Source organism: Neophocaena asiaeorientalis, unplaced genomic scaffold, assembly GCF_003031525.2.
Source record: "Neophocaena asiaeorientalis asiaeorientalis breed wild unplaced genomic scaffold, Neophocaena_asiaeorientalis_V1.1 scaffold173, whole genome shotgun sequence".
NCBI classification, from domain to species: Eukaryota; Metazoa; Chordata; class Mammalia; order Artiodactyla; family Phocoenidae; genus Neophocaena; species Neophocaena asiaeorientalis.
In genome coordinates, this window is record NW_020174289.1 from 89,370 (window position 1) to 115,375 (window position 26,006).

A 26,006-nucleotide genomic window follows, 5' to 3' on the forward strand; every position below is an offset into this window, starting at 1 on the left:
AAACTAGGAATACAGTCCTCCTTGGTGTATAGGAGGCGTTTGAAGACACGGGGGTAGAGGACTCTAAGAAGAACATGAGTTGTAAAAGGAGTGGACCCAGGAAACACCCTTGCAAAGTACCTACATCTATAAGGCAAGTAAAGAAGGGCAAAACACTCAAGTTTGTTGAATGCCTCTTAAGTTCCAGGTGCTTTTACATTTTATCTCACTGAAATTTCACAATATACTTATAGTTAAATATCTAATTATAGTAGTTAGTTTTGCCTCCCTCAACCCCCCACCCCAACAAATGAAATGGACTCAGAAGTGTAGGAGGAGAACGAAAGGAAATTAGGAAGTGAGATTTTCATCAAGGTACAATGTTGCAGAGGATCAAACAGGTTGAGAAATGTGAAAAAAATAGTTTCTTCACAAATTTATGCATCAATATTTAACCAAAATTGAATCATATTGAATTTTTATTACTTGCTCTGATACTTCATATCCAAAAGAGAAAGAAAATCAATAACACAACAATGAAACCATCAGGTATGCAGTTGGGAAGCAGAGCATAGTGCATTGTTGCTTTGTCAGCATTGATAATGCTTATAGATTACGTGAAAAGGAGCAAAAGTGTTGGCTAAATGTACCATAAGTGTCTTAGAATAGTTGTCTGTAGCCGTTTTCTCTATCTCTTAAACTTCTTAGAGGAAAGAGAGCTGAGTAGCTGTGGACCGAAATCTCCTGCCAGGAAACCAAACTACGAGAACCAAATTATGAGATTGACCCCTGAAATTGACTAATAACGTAAGGACATTTTATTGAGAGCAAAGAAGCATAAAGATTCATGTTAGTAAAATCTTTTATTTGGTTTATATTTTAAATGTAATACAAAATTTATAAGCCAGAAAATTTAATAGCAAGGAGAAACTAAGCTGGACCATTTAGCAAAACTAAGGGACAACACTCCTTTAAAATAAATCAAAGTTCAATTTTTTTTACCCCATTGATTGTGATTAAACATACCAATCATATTTCAATTGCAAAAAGTGGAGAAGCACTCAAGCTGAAGAGGTGTGGAGCTGGTTTTAGTTGCTTCAGTAAGAGCTCTTCACGAGGTCAGGAGAGAGACCACAGGAGAAAGGAAAGAAAAAAAAGAGCTCTTCACCTATAAGGGACAGACAAAAAATAGGGTTAAATTTTCTCAATCTACTTTTTAAATTTTAATAAAGGTCTAATTTTAGAATCATTTTAGATTTACAGAAAAGTTGCAAAGATAGTACAGAGAGTTCCCATATAACTTGCACCAGTTCCCTTATTGGTTAACATCTTACTGTGTTAGGTTTGTGACCACGAACCAATGTTGATAGATTATTAATCAAAGCCTATCCTTTATTTAGATTCCTCAGTTTTTACCTAATGTTCCTTTGCTGTTCCAGATCCCATCTAGCTGGTGTATTACCTTTAGTCATCATGTTTCCTTAGGCTCCTCTAAACTGCAATAGTTTCTCAAACATTCCTTGTTTTTGATGATCTTGACACTTTTGAGGAGAATCTGCCTCAATTTTTGTATTTTGTACAATGGGTCTCAATTTTTGTTTGTCTAATGTTTTTCTCATGGTTAGACTGGAGTTGTGGGGTTTTGAGAGGAAAACCCTAGAGGTAAGGTGCCAATCTCATCACATTATTTTAGGGGTATGTGCTATCAACAGGACACCACTGATGATGTTAACTTTGATATTAACTTTGATATTAACTGGCTGATATTAACTTTGATATTAACTGGCTGAGGTAGTTTTGTCAGGTTTTTCCACTGTGAAGTTAGTTTTTTCCCTCCTTTTCATACTATACATTTTGAAAGAAAGTTGCTATGCAAACCCACACTTAAGGGGTGGGGAATTATGCTCTATCTCCTTGGGGGAGGTGTACCTACATAAATTATTTAAAATTCTGTATTTCTGGGAGATTTGTCTATTCTCCCTTCCTTGTTTGTTTTTAACATTTTTATTGGCATATAATTGCTTTACAATGTTGTGTTAGTTTCTGCTATATAACAAAGTGAATCAGCTATATGTATACATATATCCCCATATGCCGCCCCTCTTGAGCCTCCCTCCCACCCTCCCTATCCCACCCCTCTAGGTGGTCACAAAGCACCGAGCTGATCTCCCTGTGCTATGCAGCTGCTTCCCACTAGCTATCTATTTTACACTTGGTAGTGTATATATGTCCATGCCACTCTTTCACTTCGTCCCAGCTTACCCTTCCCGCTCCCCGTGTCCTCAAGTCCATTCTCTACCTCCGCATCTTTATTCCTGTCCTGTACCTAGGTTCGTCAGAACCTTTTTTTTTTTTCAGATTTCATATATATGTGTTAGCATATGGTATTTGTTTTTCTCTTTCTGACTTAATTCACTCTGTATGACAGACTCCAGGTCCATGCACCTCACTACAAATAACTCAAGTTCGTTTCTTTTTATGGCCAAGTAATATTCCATTGTATACATGTGCCACATCTTCTTTGTCCATTCATCTCTTGATGGACATTTAGGTTGCTTCCATGTCCTGGCTATTACAAATAGTGTTGCAGTGAACACTGTGGTACATGACTCTTTTTATTAATTAATTAATTAATTAATTTATAGGCTGCGTTGGGTCTTTGCTGCTGTGCATGGGCTCTCACTAGATGCGGCAAGTGGGGGCTATTCTTTGTTGCAGTGTGCATGCTTCTCACTGTGGTGGCTCCTCTTGTTGTGGAGCATGGCCTCTAGGCGCACAGGCTTCAGTCATTGTGGCTCACAGGCTCTAGAATGCAGGTTCGGTAGTTGTGGTGCATGGGCTTTGCTGCTCTGAGACATGTTAGATCTTCCCGGACCAAGGCTCAAACCTGTGTCTCCTGCATTGGCAGGCAGATTCTTAACCACTGCACCACCAGGGAAGCCCCATGCCTCTTTTTGAATTATGGTTTTCTCCGGGTATATGCCCAGTAGTGGGATTGCTGGGTTGTACGGTAGTTCTATTTTTAGTTTTTTGAGGAACCTCCATAATGTTCTCCATAGTGACTGTATCAATTTACTTCCCACCAACAGTGCAAGAGGGTTCCCATTTCTCCACACCCTCGCCAACATTTATTGTTTGTAGATTTTTTGATGATGGCCATTCTGACCAGTGTGAGGTGATACCTCATTGTGGTTTTGATTTACATTTCTCTAATGATTAGTGATATTGAGCATCCTTTCATGTGTTTGTTGGCAATCTGTATATCTTCTTTGGAGAAATGTCTAAGCCTTCTGCCCATTTTTGGATTGGGTTATTTGTTTTTTTGATATTGAGCTGCATGAGCTGCTTGTATATTTTGGAGATTAATGCTTTGTCTGTTGCTTCATTTGCAAATATTTTCTCCCATTCTGAATGCTGTCTTTTCGTCTTGTTTATGGTTTCCTTTGCTGTGCAAAAGCTTTTAAGTTTCATTAGGTCCCATTTGTTTATTTTTGTTTTTATTTCCATTTCTCTAGGAGGTGGGTCAAAAAGGATCTTGCTGTGATTTATGTCATAGAGTGTTCTGCCTATGTTTTCCTCTAAGAGTTTAATAGTGTCTGGCCTTACATTTAGGTCTTTAATCCATTTTGAGTTTATTTTTTTATACAGTATTAGGGAGTGTTCTAATTTCATTCTTTTACATGTAGCTGTCCAGTTTTCCCAGAACCACTTATTGAAGAGGCTGTCTTTTCTCCATTGTATATTCTTGCCTCCTTTGTCTAAGATAAGGTGGCCATATGTGTGTGGGTTTATCTGTGCGCTTTCTATTCCATTCCATTGATCTATATTTCTGTTTTTGTGCCAGTACCATACTGTCTTGATTACTGTAGCTTTGTAGTATAGTCTGAAGTCAGGGAGCCTGATTCCTCCAGCTCCGTTTTTCTTTCTCAATATTGCTTTGGCTGTTCAGGGTCTTTTGTGTTTCCAAGCAAATTTAAAAAATTTTTGTTCTAGTTCTATGATAAATGCCATTGGTAGCTTGATAGGGATTGTACTGAATCTGTAGATTGCTTTGGGTAATATAGTAATTTTAACAATGTTGATTCTTCCACTCCAGGTACATGGTATATCTCTCCATCTGTCTGTATCGTCTTTAATTTCTTTCATCAGTGTCTTATAGTTTTCTGCATATGGGTCTTTTGTGTCCTTAGGAAGGTTTATTCCTAGGTATTTTATTCTTTTTGTTGCAGTGATAAATGGGATTGCTTCCTTAATTTCTCTTTCAGTTTTTTCATCATTAATGTATAGGAATGCAAGAGATTTCTGTACATTAATTGTGTAACCTGTTACTTTACCAAATTCATTGTTTAGTTCTAGTAGTTTTCTGGTAGCATCTTTAGGATTCTCTATGTATAGTATCATGTCATCTGCAAACAGTGACACTTTTACTTCTTCTTTTCTGATTTGTATTTCTTTTATTTCTTTTCCTTCTCTGATTGCTGTGGCTAAAACTTCCAAAACTATGTTGAATAACAGCGGTGAGTGTGGACAACCTTGTCTTGTTCCTGATCTTAGAGGAAATGGTTTCAGTGTTTCACCATTGAGAATGATGTTTGCTGTGGGTTTGTCATATATGGCCTTTATTATGTTGAGGTAGGTTCCCTCTATGCCCACTTACTGGAGAGTTTTTGTCATAAGTGGGTGTTGAATTTTGTCAAAAGGTTTTTCTGCATCTGTTGAGATTATCTTATGGCTTTTATCCTTCAGTTTGTTAGTATGGTGTATCACATTGATTGAGTCGTGTATATTGAAGAATCCTTGCATTCCTGGGATAAACCCCACTTGATCATGGTGTATGATCCTTTTAATGTGCTGTTGGATTCTGTTTGCTAGTATTTTGTTGAGGATTTTTGCATCTATATTCATCAGTGATATTGGTCTGTAGTTTTCTTTTTTTGTGTGACATCTTTGTCTGGTTTTGGTATCAGAGTGATGGTGGCCTTGTAGAACGTGATTGAGAGTGTTCCTTCCTCTGCTATATTTTGGAAGAGTTTGAGAAGGATAGGTGTCAGCTCTCCTCTAAATGTTTGATAGAATTCGCCTGTGAAGCCATCTGCTCCTGGGCTTTTGTTTGTTGGAAGATTATTGATCACAGTTTCAATTTCACTTCTTGTGATTGGTCTGTTCATAGTTTCTGTTTCTTCCTGGTTTGTCTTGGAAGGTTGTACTTTTCTGAGAATTTGTCCATTTCTTCCAGGTTGTCCATTTTATTGGCATATAGCTGCTTGTAGTAGTCGCTCATGGTCCTTTGTATTTATGCAGTGTCAGTTGTTATTTCTCCTTTTTCATTCCTAATTCTGTTGATTTGAGTCTTCTCCCTTTTTTTCTTAATGAGACTGGCTAATGGTTTATCAATTTTGTTTATCTTTTCAAAGAACCAGCTTTTAGTTTTATTGATCTTTGCTATCATTTCCTTCATTTCTTTTTCAATTATTTCTGATCTGATCTTTATGATTTCTTTCCTTCTGCTAACTTTGGAGGTTCTTTGTTCTTCTTTCTCTAATTGCTTTAGGTGTAAGGTTAGGTTGTTTATTTGAGATTTTTCTTGTTTTTTACAGTAGGATTGTATTGCTATAAAATTCCCTCTTAGAACTGCTTTTGCTGCATCCCATAGGTTTTGTGTTGTATTTTCATTTGTTTCTAGGTATTTTTTGATTTCCTCTTTGATTTCTTCAGTGATCTCTTGGTTATTTAGTAGTGTACTGTTGAGCATCCATGTGTTTGTAGTTTTTACAGATTTTTTCCCTCTAATTTGATATCTAGTGTCATAACATTGTGGTCATAAAAGATAATTGATATGATTTCAATTTTCTTAAATTTACCAAGGTTTTATTTGTGACCCAAGATATGATCAATCCTGGAAAATGTTCCATGGACACTTGAGAAGAAAGTGTATTCTGTTTTTTTTCCATGGAATGTCCTATAAATATCAATTAAGTATATTTGGTCTAATGTGTCTTTTAAAGCTTGTGTTTAGTTATTTTCATTTTGGATGATCTGTCCATTGGTGAAAGTGGGGTGTTAAAGTCCCCTACTATTATTGTGTTACTGTCAATTTCCCCCTTTTTTTTAATTTGTTTAACCTACTGTGTTTGGGGTGTCCTTTTCGCAGGCTGCAGGTTCGTAGTTCCCGTTGTTTTTGGTGTCTGCCCCCAGTGGGTGAGGCTTGTTTAGTGGCTTATTTAGGCTTCCTGGTGGAGGGGACTGGTATCTGTGTTCTGGCGGTTGGGGCTATATCTTGTCCTTTTGGTAGGCAGGGCCATGTCTGGTGGTGTGTTTTGGAGTGTCTGTGAAATTAGTATGACTTTAGGCAGCTTCTCTGTTGATGGGTAGGGTTGTGTTCCCGTCTTGCTAGTTGTTTGGCATGGTGTGTTCAGCACTGTAGCTTGCTGACCATTGGGTGGAGCTGTGTCTTAGTGTTGAGATGAAGATCTCGGAGAGCTCTAACCAATTGATATTATGTGGGGCCGGGAGGTCTCTGGTGGTCCAATGTCCTGGACTCGGCCCTTCCACCTCGGAGGCTCAGGCCCGAGACCCGGCCGGAGCACCAAGACCCTGCCAGCCATACAGCTCAGAAGAAAAGGAAGAGAGAAAAAAACAAAAACAAAAAACGAACAGACAGAGCCCTAGGAAAAATGGTAAAAGCAAACCTATACAGACAAAATCACACAAAGAGGCATACACATACACACTCACAAAAAAGAGAAAAGGGAAAAATATATATATGTGTGTGTATATATATATATGGAAGAGAGCAACCAAACCCCAGTAAACAAATCCACCAATGATAATAAGCACTAAATACTAAACTAAGATAAACATAAAACCAGAAAAAAAATAATGCAGAAAGCAAACCCCAAGTGTGCAGTTGCTCCCAAAGTCCACTGCCTCAATTTTGGGAACATTCGTTATCCATTTAGGTATTCTTCAGATGTAGGGTTTATCAGGTTGATTGTGGGGATTTAATCTGCTTCTCCTGAGGCTGCACAGAGAAATTTCCCTTTCTCTTATTCTTTCACACAGCTTCTGGGGTTCAGCTTTGGTTTTGGCCCCAACTCTGTGAGTAGACCACCCTCAGGAGTCTGTTCCCTGCCCAGAGAGCTGGGGGTTAAAGCAGCGGCTGATTAGGGCTCTCTTGCTCTCTAAGGCCAGGGGGAGGGAGGGGTACGGTAGTCATTATTGAGATGTGGGGCGAGCTTGCGGCGGCAGAGGCCAGCATGACGTTGCACCAGCCTGAGATGCGCTGTGTATTCTCCCGGGGAAGTTGTCCCTGGATCCCAGGACCCTGGCAGTGTCGGGTTGCACAAGCTCCCAGGGAGTGTGTGGATAGTGACCTGTGCTGGCACACAGGATTCTTGGTGGCAGCGGCAGCAGTGTTAGCAGTTCAGTCCCGTTCTGTGGTCCGAGCTGATAGCCGTGGCTCACGCCCATCTCTGGAGCTCGCTTAGGCAGTGTTCTGCCTTCTGTGCACACACTGGGAAGGAATCCTCACTCCACGCACACCCCAAAACAAAGGTCTCTTGCCTCTCTGACAGGTCCAGACTTTTTTCGGACTCCCTCCTGGCTAGCCGTGGTGCACTAACACCCTGCAGGCTGTGTTCACGCCGCCAACCCCAGTCCTCTCCCTGCACTGTGACCGAAGCCCGAGACTCAGCTCCCAGTCTCCCCCCACCCACCCCAGCGGGTGAGTAGACAAGCCTCTCGGGCTGGTGAGTGCTGGTCGGCCCCGATCCTCTGTGCGGGAATCTCTCCACTTTGCCCTCCGCACCCCTGTTGCTGTGCTCTCCTCCACGGCTCCGAAGCTTCCCACCTCCGCCCCTCGCAGTCTCCGCCCGCAAAGGGGCTTCTAGTGTGTGGAAACCTTGCCTCCTTCACGGCTCCCTCCCACTGGTGCAGGTCCCGTCCCTATCCTTTTGTCTCTGTTTTTTTTTTTCTTTTGCCCTACCCAGGTACGTGGGGACTTTCTTGCCTTTTGGGAGGTCTGAGGTCTTCTGCCAGCATTCAGTGGGTGTTCTATAGTTGTTCCACGTGTAGATATATTTCTGATGTATTTGTGGGGAGAAAGGTGATCTCCGTGTCTTACTCTTCCTCTCCATCTTCAAGGTCTCCCGCACTGATCTGTTTGTTTGTTTAGCGCTGCACGGCATGTGGGATCTTAGTTCCCTAACCAGCGATCGAACCTGCGCCCCCTGCATTGGAAGCACAGAGTCCTAATCACTGAACCCCAGGGAAGTCCCTGCATTAGTGTATTTTTGAAGAAAACTTATTCTTACATATAGGTTGGTCACAGTAATGAATAATATTGCCATTACATACATATCAGCATGGACTGATACTCAGATATTTATTTTATACTTTGGGTTATAATCCAATACTACCTTATTTTGTTGCTCAAGTTGTTCCAGTTTTGGCTACTGGGAACTTTTTCAGTTCATTCTTGTATCCCTTTGTCTCAATCTGTTTTTAATGTAAATCACATTATTCTTTTATCTTTATCTCTTTATTCTCCCATTTCAGATATTTGTATATCTAAAGTGTTATTGTCAATGAATAATATAGGGTCCAAGCTGATGAGCAGGAGTCGGGACCACCAAGATATTTTATGTCAAACCAGCTCAAAATTTCAGTGAGATAATTTCCTTGAGGTTAAAAAAAAAGCTCAAATGCCAGGATTTATTATTGTATACGTGTGGGTAGATATTTTTTCCAAACAGTCTCATGTGCTTATTTAGGTAAAGTGTTGAAATGGTGTAAGGCCAAATCTTTGCTTTTGACCTCATCCTGTCCAGTCTGTGCCACATGCCATTACCGGGTTAATTTTTCTAAAGTATAAGTCTACATATGTTACTCTTTTATAGCCTGCAATAACTCCTTAGTGCTTACCAAATAAAAGGCCAAATCATTAGCCCAGTATTCACTACATTGCATGCCAAGGCCCCAAATCAGTTTTTTAAATCTTTCATTTCTCATTATTTTCCTACTTATACCATATGTCCCTGCCAAGTCAAACCTAAGCTCAAAAAGATGTTTTTTCCTTTTTTTGCCTCTATAGATTCACTAATGTTGCTGATGGGAAGCAACACCCATTTCTATTCATCTTGTGTCAAAAATCTTCCCTTTTCCCCATCCAATCCATTTCTACCATTGTCTGTCCTGCCCTGTGGTCTGGGAGGCTGACCTGTGGTCCCCAGCAATACTGTTCTTCTCTCTGCCTTCCTGGTGTGTTCAACCAATGGGAAGCCCAGAAGGACATCAGAAAATGAGGTCAGGGTAGTTTTCCCCTTGTTTCCTTCCTGAGGGGTTACCCCAGGCTGCTCAGGTCCTCTCAGGGCAGCCGTCACACAGCTTTCTCCTTTGGGATGCAGGTAACTGCTCCCTCCCATCCTCCCGAGGCCTAGGGATGGTAACGGTTCAGCTGTTGTTGCACAATCCCCTGTCATTTCCCTGTACCTCCCATCCACACCTTTGTAAATGGTCTTCATTAAATCCTTGTATTATCACAGTTTGAGTGCCATCTATTTCCTCTTGTGACCCTGATGCTCACTTCCTCTTTAGAATTAAAACCACTTCTTTCAAGAAACTTTCGCTTACACTTCTCACAGGATATCATCTTTCCTTCCTCTGAGCATAAAATAGCACTTCATCTAAAGGCATTATTCAAAGTTTGCATTTTATTTGAGGGGTTTTCTAATGCCTTCTTTTTGAGTATAAAGTCTCTAAGGGGAAGAGGACCAGCTTATTTCCCTTCATTCCCCACAGTCCCTAACAGTATCCTGCATGGTACTAGGTACTTGAGGCATTATTTGCTAAATGCATGAATATTTGAAAACATATCTTCCAAGAGTTATGTTTGTTAACTTATACAAAGTTCTCATTCACTTGAGAAAGGAAGTGGGATTTTTGCAAAGAATGGGAAAATTAATGTTTTCTTCCCATACTCAAGATACGTTCTATAGAAGACTGACAAAATCATGTTGATTTCTACTTTACTATATCCTCAATAGCTAATTCTGAGAATCTTGGAAAAATGAGTTGGAAATGACTTGACTGAATTTCAGATGATGACATTCTACAGAACATTTCCAAATATTCTGTATTCTATTCCATCTCTTTCAAAGTTCACCTTCTCTTTCCTGTTTAACCTCACCTCATTATTTATAGATGCATTATGCCACAATTAATCCAAATATTACATAGCATAATTTTCATTTGCTCTACTACTTTATAATTATTTACCAGTTTCTTTCATCAATTTGTTTGTATTAGCAGGGAAAGTGCTTTCCACTTCTTTTGTATCTCACCACACTCTTGTATTTTGCAAGTGGTGCTTCATTAATAGACCATCAGAATTCTGAGAAGTCTAGAGAAGTCACCATCCCTTTATTTGCTAAAATATAGTTTCAAAATATAGAGTTATTTTTTTGAACTAAATGTTTGTGTCCCCCCAGCCACAAAACTCATATGTTGAAACCCTAACCCCCAGTGTGATGGTATTAGGAGGTGAAGCCTTTGGGAAGTAATTAGGCTTAGATAAGGTCATGAAGGTGAGGGCCCCATGATGGGAATACTGTCCTCATAAGAAGAAAGGCCAAAACTCTCTCTCTCTCTCCAACATTTGAGGACACAGCAAAAACGTGGCCAACTGCAAGCTAGGAAGAGCATCCTCACCAAGGAACCGAACTGGCTCATACTTGGTCTTGGACTTCCCAGCATTCAGAACTATGAGAAATAAATTCCTGTTGTTTAACCTGTTTAAGCTACGTTACTTTGTTATGGCAGCCCAAACAAGCTTTCTTCATTTGAAGAAATCAAAGTCAATCTTTATATTAAGATAACATTTGAGAGACTTAAATAATAGTTATTATTGAATTATTATTCAAAATAATGCTTAGTTTACAAAGACCTTGATTCTATTTCTCAACATTCACGGATTCTGGGACTTACCATTGTTTTTTTAGAAAGTATGCATGGCTCTCCTTCTGTTGATGTCTCTCTTGATTTGGCAAACAGAACACAGAGGACAGAAAAGGGTCACCAAATAGTCATCACAAATGGATCCCTGTTTGAAAATATAAAAGAAACAGAAATGTAAAATCCACCTATTTGGGAATTAAGACTTGTGGATTTTCAAGACATTTTGAAGAGAAGCAGAAGACATTGATCCTTTGAATTTGGAGTTTGGATAGATACATTCAGGAAAATGTTAGTGGATTTCTCTATATAGCTCCTGTCTCTTTTTATGAAATCAAATGTTTTCCTATACTTTGTGATATTGAAAATAGAAGATATCTAACCAAACTATCAATATGAGGGTTAAATAAGGAGTTTCAGAAGTAAAATCTCTTTTCTCCTCTACCCTCTCTCTTTCTCAGGAAGCTACTAGAGGATGCCTCCACCAAAGTGAAGGAGCAAACCAAGAAAGGTATAAGAAACCAGAGACTAACATGGGGGAGCGGTTAATGGAATCTCCAGTCATGGCGAAGGAGATCTCAGGGCAAAAGCAGAGCACCAGGAGTGAAAAGCATCTAGTTCAACGGGTAGCGGGTCAGGGAGTGATTTCATCAAGGAGATGAAAATGATAGAATGTCTGATGTATTGAATGTTTGGGGAAGAGATTTAGAAAACTGGGAAAGAGTTTGGGACTGCACTACTCTTAAGTAAATGAAAAACTCCCAATGAAAAAGCCAAACATTATTAATAGTAGGAAAAACAAAGTTTAGTAGAAAAGGCAATCATAGTTCACTACACGATTCAACTCAACTCTGAAGAGCAAGCAGAGCTATCATAATATAAATACTAAATACGGATTCAACCAAAATTATATATAACTATATTGGAAGGAGTGAGGTAGGGGTAGGGTGCATGTCCATGGTGGGGAAGGGGGATAAAACAGAACTAAATTCTCATCTTCCACAGTAGGAAGTCCAGAGACAATGCCCCAAACTACAAAGTCAAAAAGTAGCAATACGAGTCTACTATTTGGAGATATGGAGGTAAACACCCAAAGATCAGCCTTGGGAAATAGGAAGTAGGGGAGAGAAGTTTGGGGAGTACTGTTTTCCTTAACAAACCTTATAAATTAGATAATTTTAAAAACTATGTTCTTGCAGAGCTTTGTTAACTAAAATGAAAGCTGTACTAGAAAACAGGGATTGGGGGATTTAGTGAGCCAGAAATCATGAGCAATTTTTGGAAAAAAAAATGAAGCAGATGGGATTACATTGATGGAGAAAGTAAAACAGAGCTAAGGAACATGAAACCTAACATAGTCAGAGGCACGGTATTAGATAAACCCCAAACCCAAAACTCTCAGTTCAGAAAGGAGGAAGAATGGGCTGGGGAATGAAAGATGAGTGGTTAACTGATGCCAGCTTGAGCAGCTGGGCCAGCCCAGAGCTGCCAGCTGTGGCCTTGCCTGGAACACAGCCTGCAGAGCAGTTTAACAGATGACCCTAATGTGGGCTTTGGGGCCCCAGAAGAGAAGAGGGGTGAGATAAGTGGGGCAGCTATTCACCTATCACGTAGGAGGTCAGACTCTCAAAGACTCACCACAAACACACTAAAAGAAATAATAAAAGGTAAAGACATTTTAACACAGCTGAGAAATCTAAATCACTCCCACCCATGAGATAGCCAAATTATTTTACGTTTGGTATCCATCAAATGGTATTTTTTTCCTTCTTTTCATTTTTGGCTGAATAGACCTTTCCTGGTTCCTTTTGTTCCCTTTAGTAGTTTTAGATGTTCCACAACTAATTTTTATTAGCAATGACCCTTAAATTTTTACCCACAACTTAACATTATATATTAAAAAATTTTTTTTGACATCTTTATTGGAGTATAATTGCTTTACAATGTTGTGTTAGTTTCTGCTTTATAACAAAGTGAATCAGCTATACATATACATATGTTCCTGTATCTCCTCCCTCTTGCATCTCCCTCCCTCCCTCCCTATCCCAACCCTCTAGGTGGTCGCAAAGCACCCAGCTGAGCTCCCTGTGCTCTGTGGCTGCTTCCCACTAGCTATTTTACATTTGGTAGTGTATATAAGTCCATGCCACTCTCTCACTTTGTCCCAACTTACCCTTCCTCCTCCCCATGTCAAGTCCATTCTCTACATCTGTGTCTTTATTCCTGTCCTGCCCCTAGGTTCTTCAGAACCATTTCTTTTCTTTTTTTTAAGATTCCATATATATATGTTAGCATACAGTATGTGTTTTTCTCTTTCTGACTTACTTCACTGTATGACAGACTCTAGGTCCATCCATCTCACTACAAATAACTCAATTTTGCTTCTTTTTATGGCTAATATTCCATTGTATATATGTGCCACATCTTCTTTATCCATTCATTGGTTGATGGACATTTAGGTTGCTTCCATGTCCTGGCTATTAACATTATATTTATCTTGAGATTCATCAACATTGTTGTGGGTATCAATAGTTCATTCCTTTTTATTGCTAAGTAGTATTCTATTATATGGATAGATCACAATTTGTTTATCCATTCACCTGCTGGGGGACATTTGGGTGGTTTTTAGTTTTTGGCTATTACAAGCAAAACTGCTCTGAACATTTGTGTACAAGTCTTAGTATGGATATATTTTTTTTGTAGGGTAAATATCTAGGAGCAGAATGGCTGGGCCAAAAAGTAGGTGTATATTTAACTTTTTAAGAAACTGTATTTTACATTCCAATCAGCAGTGCATGAGAGTTTCAGTTCCTCCATATCTGCTCACACTTGGTGTGGTTTAGGCTGATTCATTTTAGCTATCCCAATAGGTGTGTAGTGGTATCTCATTGCGGTTTTAATTTGCATTTCTCTAACGACTGATGATATTGAACATCTTCTTATGTTCTTATTTGCCATTCAAATGTTTTCTTTTTTTTCCTAATTTTATTGTTTGGGTTAAAAATATATACTTAACATGAGATCTACCCTCTTAACACATTTAAGTTTACACAACACAACGATTTGAAGAATCCCAGAATAATTATACTGAGTGAAAGAAGCTACACACTGTATAGTTCTATTATATAAAATGCTAGAAAATGAAAACTAATCTATAGTGACAGAAAGCATATTGGTGGTTACTTGGGGAAGAGGGGAGGGGAAAGAAGGAAAGATTGCAAAGGGATGTGAGTAAATTTTGGGGGTGATGAATATGTTCACTATTTTGACTGTGAGGTTTCACAGGTATATACATATGTCTAAACATCAAATTGTTCATTTTAAATATATGCAGTTTATTGTAAGTCAGTTATACCTCAGTAATGTTCTTTTTATAAAAAAATGTGTATTTATCTATCAATGCCAGACAAAGCCTTTAGAATATCTTTGTTTCTTCCTCTTCCTTCCAATCTTCCAAATTTTGTCAAAACCAACTAAAGTTTTAGTTTCAGACTGTTATTAATTTTTCAAACTCCTAATGAGCATTTAAAAAAATTGATTATGTACTAAGCCTTTAAAAAAGTTGATAACTTTCATGTTAAATAGTCATAGCGTAATAAATAAAGAGCTCCTACAAATCAATTAGAAAAGACAAACAACTCAATAAAACAATGAACAAAGTATATGTACAGATAATTTATAGAAGAAATGAAAAATGACAATAAATTTTCAAAAAGTTGCTTGATCTATCTAATAAAAATTTAACTAAAACAACAAGGAAATACCATTTTTGCCTCTCTGACAGGCAACATGAAAAAATATTATATTGGCACACATATAATATTAATAAGTTATAAATTGATATAATCTTTTTGAAGGGATACTTGACAGTATTTTTCAAATTTTAAATGTGCATATCCTGTGATCTGTCAATCTAATCTAGTACACTATCCTACAAAAATACCAGTGCATGTACAAAATCATATACGTACAACTATTTAAACTGCAATATCACTTAACCTTTCATCAATAAGGAAGTGATTAAGTATGTTATCTCTATGATGGAATACTATGCAGATATTAAAAAGAATCTGTATTACAGACATAAAAGGTGTCTACCATATATTAAGTGGAAAAAACAGGTTGCAATATAGTATGAACTCATTAAAAAAAAAAAAAAGCAATAAAAGAGCCCTGCAAATCCCAAACCCCATATGTCTAGATCTATAGCTATAGCTACATCTAATCTATATGTATATGCCTTATAGGCATAGGAAAAAGAAAACTGAGGAAGGAGACCACCAAGTTACTAATAGAATTTATCACTGAGTAGAGATTTTCACTTTTTATTTTATATACCTCTGTGTTTGGATTTGTCATAAAATTACCTATATATGTATTATTTTGTATAATTAAAAAAGTAAGAAATATTTTCAAATGAAAAAATAAAATAATTTCAATGGAATAAGATAAGTTCCTAAAATATTTTGCCTATTTATTTATTTATTTTTGCTGTATGCAGGCCTCCCACTGTTGTGGCCTCTCCCGTTGCAGAGGACAGGCTCCGGACGCACAGGCCCAGCAGCCATGGCCCACTGGGCCCAGCCGCTCCGTGGCACGTGGGATCTTCCCAGACCTGGGCATGAACCCGTGTCCCCTGCATCGGCAGGCAGACTCTCAACCACTGCACCACCAGGGAAGCCCTCTGCCTATTTATTGATATTTGTTTCCTGTGATGGTTAATTTTATGTGTCAACTTGGCCAGGTCATAGTACCCAGATATTAGATCAAACACTATTCTAGATGTTTCTGTGAAGATAATATTTCAGATGAGATTAACATTTAAATCAGTAGACTTAGAGTAACCCTCCATAATGTGGGTGGGCCTCATCTAATTAGTTGAAGGCCTTAATAGAGAAAGAACAACTTCCCCTGAGTAAGAAGGAATTCTGCCTGGTGGGCCTACTTACTTTATGGGGTTGGTGTAAGGATTAAATGATGTAACATATGTAATATACCTGGGGCATAGTAGGCTCTGAACATTCCTCTTCCACTGTATGACATACATTGTAAATACAAGAGTTGTTTATTTTCTAAGGTTTTCACAGAAACATAGAAGGAGGTCCCATAACCAGAGGATCTATTGCTACAGTAATGGAATACAAGGTTGCAGATGCTAGGAAACTCCTACTAATCAAATTCGTATGATGATGGGTACCATCAAATTGTCTCCATGTTTATGACAATTATTTTGAACGTGGGCGCATACTTGAATGATACAGTGTCGTAAGAGACTCACCGGGATGCCGTATCGAGTCCTGTAGAGGGTCCTCATTGCAACACTTGTTCCACACAGAAAGCATTCATTCATATCAGATGCAACTTGACATGCAAGACACATGAAGCAAAGTGTGCCACAGAGACCTGGACACATGAAATCAGAGGTACAAATTACTCCACTCTGCCCCCACCACAGCTGAAAGTTAGTGTGCTTTCATGAATGGCGGTCCAAATCCTGGGGCCTTTGTCACACATCCTGCTGCCAAGTCCATCTTCACTGCTTTTGCTCAGCAACGCATCAGCTTCTCCCTTCTCCCCACCCAATCATTTCTGGAATAACCACACCTTGGAAAGTCTGTATTCTTTTTGTAGTACTGCCTTCATCCATGTATTGAATGATTCACTGAAACCTAGCCACGTTCCAGAGATTATCCTCAGTACTGACAATGCCTCTGTCTGAAGTCTAGAAGGGAAGTTAGATCATATGAAAAATTCTCCAACAGAAACCTACTCAGGATGCCAAGGAGTCACTCACACAAATGGGGTCTCCAGTGCTCTGGGAAGGAAATGTTGCTTGATCTGAATATTGAAGGATGATTAGGAATTTTATAGGTAAAGGAAAGGGAAAAGAGCCTCTTTAGATAACATGGTATGTCTAGGCAATGGCTGGTTTTCATTCAACATGGCTGGAGCCAGGGATGGGATGGGGATGAAGCTGGACCCATGGCAGGTTGGAGACTGGATAAAGAGGAAGTACGAGTGCTCAGAATGGGTCATGGTAGTCATGAGGAACCTCTGAAATATTTTAAGAAGGGAGAATGATTTGGTCAGATCTACAATTAAGAAATTCTGTATGAAGATATTAAGCTCATATCAGGACTTGTAATTCACTTATTTGAGTAACAATACTAGGGGTTAGGGGATTAAAATGTTCATCTTTAGAAGGTTTTATTATTGTGGTTTCATTATCACTATGATATGCAGATGTTGAACTAATGTCCTGAGAAATGTAAGTCATCACCCCAGGTCATCCAGTAGGACAATGAGAGCAAATCAATAAACCCAACTGTTCCATTTCCTAGGTAATTCTTTCCCTCTGTGCTTTTAAAAAAAATATTATTTTTAATATCTAATATTACTTTAAATATTATTTTACAATCTACTTTAAAAAATTTATTTATTTATCTTTATTTTTGGCTGCGTTTGGTCTGCGTTGCTGCGCTCGGGCTTTCTCTACTTGCAGAAGGCAGTGGTTACTGTTCATTACGGTGCATGGGCTTCTCATTGTGGTGGCTTCTCTTGTTGCGGAGCACAGGCTCTAGGCGCACAGGCTTCAGCAGTTGTGGCTTGCAGGCTCTAGAGCACAGCCTCAATAGCTGTGGCGCACGGGCTTAGTTGCTCTGCAGCATGTGGGATCTTCCCGGACCAGGGTTTGAACCCGTGTCCCTTGCATTGGCAGGCGGGTCCTTAACCACTGCATCACCAGGGAAGCCCCCCTTTAGGCTTTTCAATGTAATTATTAACTCGATTTCAAATTTCAATTCCAGTGATAAGTTAAAGGTTAACAAATTTTCCTTTCCTGTCTCAGAACACTGTGTAGACTTCAAGGAGGCAGGAAAACAAAAACAAAAACCTCAGAGCAAAATTTGTTATATAGGCAGGTTTGTTTGTTTCCTGCTTGGTGTTGAGAACTAAGCATTTGACCTTTCTGACACCCCCATCTTCTCTCAAACTTCCTCTCTCCCAAGTTTACTTAGAGAGCTCTCATAAAAGAAACAAAACAAAAAACAAGGAGAGTCAGAGATATTTTACCCAATGAGAAGTTAATTGCCTTTAGAATTCTTTATTCTTAGGTGTATAACAAAGCTAAATGTACAAATAAAATAATTTTTCTCTGAGCTCATGCTGAAACCATGGATGAAAATTATCCCTTGTTTACTGGGCACAGTGTAACTATAAAATAATGAGTTTAATTTATGTGTAACAAGAGCAGTCTTTTTTTAATCAAGTAAAACTTGAAATGTCTCTTTTAATATGATGTATGGTCTATTTATAGTCATTAGGCCAAGTCTGTTCATTGTTAGAGTTATCAGCTTTTTGCCTATTATCTTAACTCCAGAACTTATTTTAGGAGTAAGACTATTCTTCGAAGGGTGGAGAACAACTAATTTACAGTCCGTACAGGATTTTTCTGTTAACAAAGCATTGCCTGACACACAGGGTATTTTGGCATCAGTGGGGAACGTTTACTACACAATAAGGGAGGAGTGAGGGAAGGATTTGGTCTTTGGTAATTCACCTCCGCATCAGTTACGGGCTCAATTTCCCGAGCACTTACAGACGCCGCAATCGCTGAAGCAGTCACACATGCCCGTCTGCCAGTTAGAGGTTTGAGGAACCGGACCACTTCCAGGCTGAGTTACAATGACCACCGGAGATGGAGCTTGCATTTTCGATGCAGGGTCTTACGTGGCAGTGGTCTGAAAGGAAAAACTTGGTGTAAGTAGCCTGGAGGTTGCTCTTGGAAGCCTGTTTTGAGGTACTCTGCTTCACGGGCAAGTGAGGCAATTTAGACCAAGTGACTTGTTGATCTTTGAAGAACAGAATTTCTGCAGAGGCCCCTGGGGGAAGGGATTCACTGAACTGGTAAAACACACAGATTCTTCTCTTGGTGTTAGGGAACGTAACAGGGTTGAAAGAATTGTTTTAAACAGGTGCCTGGTCTCCACACAAGACAGGGAAACAAATGAGGAAACCCATGATAATGACCACGCCAACTAAAAATTGTTGCGCGCTGTTTGGTTCTACAAGAACAAAGTCACCCGCCACTGCAGTCGCTGACCTTTAACACACCCTGAAAGTTCAGCACGGTGATCAGGAATGCGGCACTGTGTGTTCTGGGAAACACTGGCAGAACAGGCCTTCAGAGAGTTAGATATTTTTTAGGAGAAGATTTTATGAGCCCCATTTCTTACATCTTCTCTCATCTAGAAAAGCACTAAAATCATTAACGGAGGCGTCTGCTCCCCGTGACCAGCAGCAAGCCTCTGCCAAAATGTGTGCTTGATGCACGTGCCCCCTTCACCAAAATCGCATGCATACTGACCTCCCCTCCGACCTCTTCGCAGCAGTTCCTCAGAGGTATCTGCGAGGCTGTTCTCCCAGGCTATAGTCCTCATTTGGCTCCAAATAAAACTTAACTCACAACACTCACGTTGTGCATTTTTTTTCAGTTGACAGAAGGAGTAGTGAATTACGGAAACGGACTTCTGTAAAATTGCACCATCCTAAGCTTTTGTGTACTTGCAACCATTCTCCTCTTGCCCCTCTTTTATGTTCCCTTTTGCTGTGGACTTGTTTCTGATGAGTAGTTGTAAAGGAAAAACTCCCCTGTTTTCTGTCTACTCACAGAACACTGTCACCTGTGATCACCAAATGTGTGGTAGCTTTTTTCCACACCAAGCAATTCTGCAACACCAGATGGGGGTCCATTGGGTTGCACCCGGCAGGCCTGCGAGCCCTGTACTTGTCCAGAGACCGAAGAAAGAGCCCAGAGTCAGTGACAGAAACATCAATGGTTTAATGGATAGGGGGATCTTACATTTCTGAAGCAAGGTCCTGGAGTGACAGCCCACCAGTCTTAGGTCCCAGGGCAGGGGATGGGGGGAGGGGGAGGTTACCAGTTTTAGGGGGGATTGACATCAGGTTGGCTCACTGGTTACCAGGGAAACCAGCAGAGGAGCACAGCCTCTCACCACCCCTTTGATAAACTATCACAGGGGAGATATTCTGATCTAAAGCTTAGAACGATCACTAGCTGGGGCAGGGGGCAAGTGCGTAGGTATTTGCTGATTAGGGAAGGTCAGTCATCTGAATAGAATGTAGGTGAAGCAGGGACTGGTGAGCAGAGAATGTACAGAGAACAAGAGAACAGACATCTTGGGGAGCCTGCCCATACAGTGTCCTACAATTTGGCTCAATTCTGACACTGTCTACAGGAGACAGTGTCAGATTCCATGTGTTAAGGGCTCAGTCCCACAAGACTGCCCTCCCTCCCCTACTTCAGATGCCAATTGTAAGACCAGGTTGTCACCTGTGCTTCTGACCAACTAGATCAGAGGTTTCCATGACCCCTTCCTCATGTTTGATAAATTTGCTGGAGTGGCTCACAGAACTCAGGAAAATAGATTACTTACTAGATTATTGATATATTACAAAGGCTATTAAAGGATACGAATGAACAACCAGATGAAAAGATACAGAGGGTGAGGTTCAGAACCTGTGGAGTTTGGGGTGGGCCACCTTCCCAGTACACCAACCCTAAAGCTCTCTGAACCCTGTCCTTTTGGGTTCTTATGGAGCCTTGATTACATAGGCATGATTGATTAAATCATTGGCCATTGGTGATTGAACTCAGTCTGCAAACCCCTCTCCCCTCCCCTGGAAGTCTGAGATCTGGGGCAAAAAGTTCCAACCCTCTAAACAAAGATTGGTTTCCCTGGCAACCAGCACCCTCAAGGGCTTTCAAAAAAGTCACTTCATTAGCATAAACTCCTCTGTAGTTGAGAGGGGCTTGTTATGAATAACAAGACACCTTTATTGCTCTTACCATGTAAGAAATTCCAAAGATTTTAGGAGCTCTGTGCCATGAACAGGAATGAAGACCAAATATGTATTTCTTATTAAAAACCACAACATCACAGTAGTCCTCTCCAATCTTCCTTCATCCAAGTTGGTCCTTCACTTCAAATTTACCTGGAGCCTGTATCCCTCTGACAGTGCAGACTGTCAGTGCTGACAGACCCTCGGTACGTGTTAGGGGCAAGCCCTGATGGTGTGCCCCAGCAACGTTTACTATGAAGTACATTTTGTTAGGTTAGTCCTAATTTCTCTCCATCATGAGAAGCAGTGTGGGGTCATGCAACATTGATTTGATTTGAAGTGAGAATATCTTTGCTCAAATTCTGGTTTCCTAAACTGTGTGATCTTGGACTAGTCATCGATCAGCCTAGTTATTTAACTAGTCATTTAAATTTCCTCTTACTAATCTGTAAAAATGGAAATGGTTTCTGACTTATCCACCTTCTGTGCTTATTGAGAGTATTTTCTTTTGCCCTGTATTCTGAAGTGGAAATGTATTACATCTCAGTGTCTAGCACACTGTGAGGGAATCAAGCATATAATAAGTACTTAATTCAAGAAGACAATGAAAATTACCTTCTATGAGTACCTTCTATGAGATAAAGTCTAGGGATGAATTTAATGAACAATAAAAAAAATCAGATTAGTATCAGGGAGTATGGCTAAAATGTACAAAAATGCAGCAAGGAAATTTCTTTTGATGATTTCCATAAATATCTGTTGGCAATAATATCAGCTAATATTCATTGAAATTCTACCCTATATCAGGCACTGTGCTAGACTCACACTGTCCACTTAATGTGGCAACAGCCCTGCCAAGTAGGAATTATTATCTTTATTGAGTTGATGAGGAAATGGAGGCTCAGAGAGTTTAAGTAAATTATGAAATTCAAATCCTTCTCTGGCTCACTCCACAGTCCCTGTCCCTCCCTTTGCCCCTTAGCTTTAGAGCCCTGCTCCATCACAGCACTTATTACAGGGTGGCATTTTCATTGGTTTGTTGTGATCTCTCTTTTCATATTTATTCCTTTAGCACCAACTTCAATGTAGTCTAATAGAAGGTACTTTTCCTTGTCTTCTTGAATTAAGTACTTATTATATGTTTGATTCACTCACAGTGTGCTAGACACTGAGATGTAATACATTTCCACTTCAGAATTCAGGACAAAAGAAAAACACTAAAATTGAAAATACAGTGCTTTGAGATACTCAGGCAATGTGATTATACTAATGCTTTCTTGTCTTATTTCCCTCATAGGTCAGTGTCAAAAACAAGCAAATTACCTCCATTGTTCCATATTACTTTACACTTTTTCTATTTCTTGAATTAACTGGGTTTCTTTCTAGATTGCATTGCCCAGTAATGCCTGGCTAGTTTGGTAGTTCCCATGGACAAAAAGAGAGAGCAGTATATGAAACAAGGCAACATCTTGGATGTTTTTCCACACAATTGAAAGCATATCAAAAATGGTTCAAACATGTCTAAATCTGCCCAGGTTTCATCATAGCTAATTGTAAATTAACCAGGTCAATTATTATAAATGATCCCCTGAGTCCTAGCAAACAGCCTCATGTGAAGGACACAGTGTTTCTGGATGACTATTAAACGAATTTATTTTTATTTTTTTAGAAAGAAGGAAGAAGCTTTAAAACGTTTATTTTTAAAGGTTTCTGTCTGTTGAACTTTATCACCATCAGAAAACAGCTCTAGGTATTTCTCTTCCCATTAGTGAGTGTAGTCTGCAAACATATATTTTTCTAAGTTTTAATAAAATGATTATAGGTACACAAAGAGAGGACAAAATCTGACATTAAGTATTAAAAAAAAAAAATCTTGGGCTTCCCTGGTGGCGCAGTGGTTGAGAGTCCGCCTGCCTATGCAGGGGACACGGGTTCGTGCCCCGGTCCGGGAAGATCCCACATGCCGCAGAGCGGCTGGGCCCGTGAGCCGTGGCCGCTGAGCCTGCGCGTCTGGAGTCTGTGCTCCGCAACGGGAGAGGCCACAACAGTGAGAGGCCCGCGTACCTCAAAAAAAAAAAAAATGGAAATTCAAACTTTCTTTTGTATTTCTTTTTAATAATCAAATATCAGAAAAAAACAGGAAAGGCTCTACAAAATGTTTGGTGGTTATCACTAGGTGATTGGCTGGTAGATTTTTTTATCTTTATAATTTTGAGCATTGTCTGAAAAAAGTTTTTACAATTAGCATTTATTCCTTTTATAATCAACACAAGAAATACCCATTTTGGAAACAAAAAGCAAATGCAGTGACAAAAAACAACAACAAAAAAGAAAGTAAAGGGTTGTGCTGATTATCCTATAGCTGTCTGAATTTTTTTTTCCTTAGCCCCTGGCCAGTGCCTGGCACAAGTTGGCATTCAGTAACCAATTGCTGAATTAATGAATTTATACCCTTCTCATGATCTCTCTCAGGAAAAACATGTTCATTTAACTTGCTTATTTTTTTAAGAAGTCTATGCTGTGATTTTGAATAGAATGATCTGAAGATTTCAAAATAAAAACTTGCCTGCAATTATCTAACCATCCTTTCCTTTTCCTAAGTGTCCTCACTCTGTACATACTTTATATATCTGTGTATTCAGATTGGCTGCTGTTAGCCCTTAAAGGAGAGACTGGAGCATTCTCTGAGTGCCTTTGAAGTTCAGTCAATGGTAATCTGCACATTTTGTAGCCAGCAGCTTCGTGGGAAATATCCATGTGCTGACTGCCAGTTAGTTTGTACCACAGTTTACTTTCTCAGTGTAGTGGCCTCAACAGTCTTTAGCCCCAAAGTCAAAAGCTCTCGGTTTCTGTTTCTTTCACTACTTTTGACTTCCTTTTTTGAATATGGAAAACTGGGGCACCCCAGGTGTTTCTGTGGACTTTGGCACCTAGATCTGTGCAGAGATTGGGGGCCCCAGGAGGTTTCAAGGTTCACCTCTAGTGAAGGTTACCTACAGCAGGGCGGAAGGCTACTCTATCCGGCCCAGAACAACAGCACTAGGAACCAGTGCCCCAGACTTCCTTTTGACCAATGTAGCTTATTCTGAAAGAGGTTTTGTAACTTCTCACATGAGATTTCTTACTCCAGAAAGAGCTCCCTGGTAGCTATCAAACAGAAGAGAAAACAAGCACACTTACTCCTGTGCAGCTCTGTGGTTTAAATGTCATTTCACAATTCTAGCCATCTTTTAGGTTGCAATAAAATATAAAATAAAAACGAACTCAAAATATCCTAAACGGTTGCAAATCTCTTTGCTTCAGCCATTAAATACCCAGTAGTCTTTAACCTTAACCATTCAAGGTAAAAGATCGACAGCAGGAGTTAAGGGGAAGATAACAAAAGACAACTTCCCTGAAATCATTTTAGTGCCCAGTAATGTTTCCAAGAATTTCTGGGACCTTGTCTACAAGCTTGTCTCCTCTGTTCAGTGGTCTTTTCAATGCTTACTGTGCGTAAAAACCACTTGGAGAATTTGTTTACGATATAGATTCCTGAGCACTATCCTTTGAGACTGTGATTTAGGTGGGATGGGCTGGGGTCCAGGAATCTGTACCGAGCACCCTCAGGGCTGCTGCCCCTATGGCATAGGGTGCTGTCATGTAGAGAAATGTGGCCCCTCTGCATAGACACAGCTTGGTGAGAATTAGAAAAATACCATCCCTTTCTCCAGGCAGATGTAGCCATGCCAGGGCCTCCAGCTTTCCCGAGGAGCACAGGCTGAACTAGCGCCACTCACCCCTGGGCTGCCTGCCCATGCAGAGGCCTGGCATCTCAGGAGATTCCAGCATCAGTGCCCTTACAGAGGACACTTTGTAACCCACGGCCCTGGGCGTTTTTATTTCTCTTCTGTTAAGAATAACTGCAGATCCAGCCCACATTAGCAAACAGTACTGGACACCCAACGTGTGTAGCGCTTGTGTTAGATATGGTAGGGGTTCAGGAGAGTCTGTAGTTTCCTCTCCACAGCTGGTAGCTCTGCCCATCACTGAGGGACCACACAGCTGTTTCGTTTCATGTTGTCTTTGATGCCACAGAGCAGACAGGTGACGAAAAAAGTTGGTGGGGGCCACTCCGGAAAAAGGAAAAATGGAGGCAGGAGGAATTGAAATGGGAATCTTGGTGGACAAGCTTTGAAGAGAGACTGAGACCCCTTTCTTTAGAAGACCCCTTTCATGGAATGACCTCAATGCCCAGAAACCTTGCAGGATTTGGCCCACATTTTAAACATCCTAATTTCATCCATTAGTTTTAGTTACAACTAACCTTATACCTGTCTCCCCTGCCCTGGAAAACCTCACTCTTGAGAAGGACAGCCCCTATCTTATTAATATTAATTAGTATTAATCTACTACATTAATTACGTAAATATTAATCAATATATCACTTAGATTTTCCTTTTCTTTCTAGTGTTTATCAATGTTAAATTTTAATTTTTTTTGCTTTGATTGAAACATTTCCATTTCCTAATTTCTCATCTCAGAAGTTAACAAATGTGAGATGAGAAGGGTCTTTTTCTTTATACATATAAATAAAGCACCAGAATTTAAGTTTGAAGGCTTCTAGTCCGTTTTTCTTACTGTCATACCAAAAATTCAAGGATTCTCATGATTCATTAGCTAAATCTATAAAATTCCGTCTTCTTTTTCTAATGGAAAAAAAATCAAGCAAAATAGTTTCAAAAGAAATTAGACTAGCATGAGTAAACATGCCTATGTATGAAATAAAGAGTGAAATTAATGATCAAGTTATAAACACAATGCCTAATATATGTATCCTGCTGAAAGCAATAGTTGATGAGGATTCAAGACTACCTTATGAAAAGCATGGCACCTCACACATGCCTGGCACTTGTTGAATTTGACTAACTTAACTAAATTTAAAGCAATTAGATAAGAGAACATTGGTCTTTCGGCTGGACCTCGAAATATTGCATGTTAGAAATAATAACAAGAAAATCAAATACTATTAAAGAAAATTTTACCCCCCCCAGGGCTAGATAAGCTTTTAAAGAAGTGCTTCATTTCAAAGTACTTACAGTTAAGAAATAGGTTCTGGGCAGGTTGTATCTTGTGGCTTGAGAGAGAATCTCACTAGAAGTGAAAGATACAGACAAGAGAGAAGTATGTTTCCATTGCAGTATGCAGTACAAAGTACATAATCAGTGATTTTTCAT

General features: G+C 39.6%; 1 protein-coding gene across 2 annotated transcripts; it reads right to left on the reverse strand.

The window, feature by feature from the left end:
- Nucleotides 1-823: 823 nt before the first annotated feature.
- PLAC8 (placenta associated 8) lies at nucleotides 824-26,006 on the reverse strand. 2 transcript variants are annotated; one of them, XM_024755894.1, is made up of 5 exons: nucleotides 25,869-26,006; nucleotides 18,527-18,668; nucleotides 16,208-16,332; nucleotides 10,963-11,077; nucleotides 824-1,147 (listed from the first exon to the last, which is right to left on the reverse strand). In XM_024755894.1, the coding sequence occupies exons 2-4, from the start codon at nucleotides 18,636-18,638 to the stop codon at nucleotides 10,973-10,975; spliced, it is 342 nt and encodes a 113-aa protein (XP_024611662.1). In that variant the 5' UTR covers nucleotides 18,639-18,668; nucleotides 25,869-26,006; the 3' UTR covers nucleotides 824-1,147; nucleotides 10,963-10,972. The 2 variants fall into 2 exon arrangements, with proteins under 2 accessions (XP_024611662.1, XP_024611663.1); XM_024755895.1 differs by lacking the exon at nucleotides 25,869-26,006 and adding an exon at nucleotides 19,295-19,456.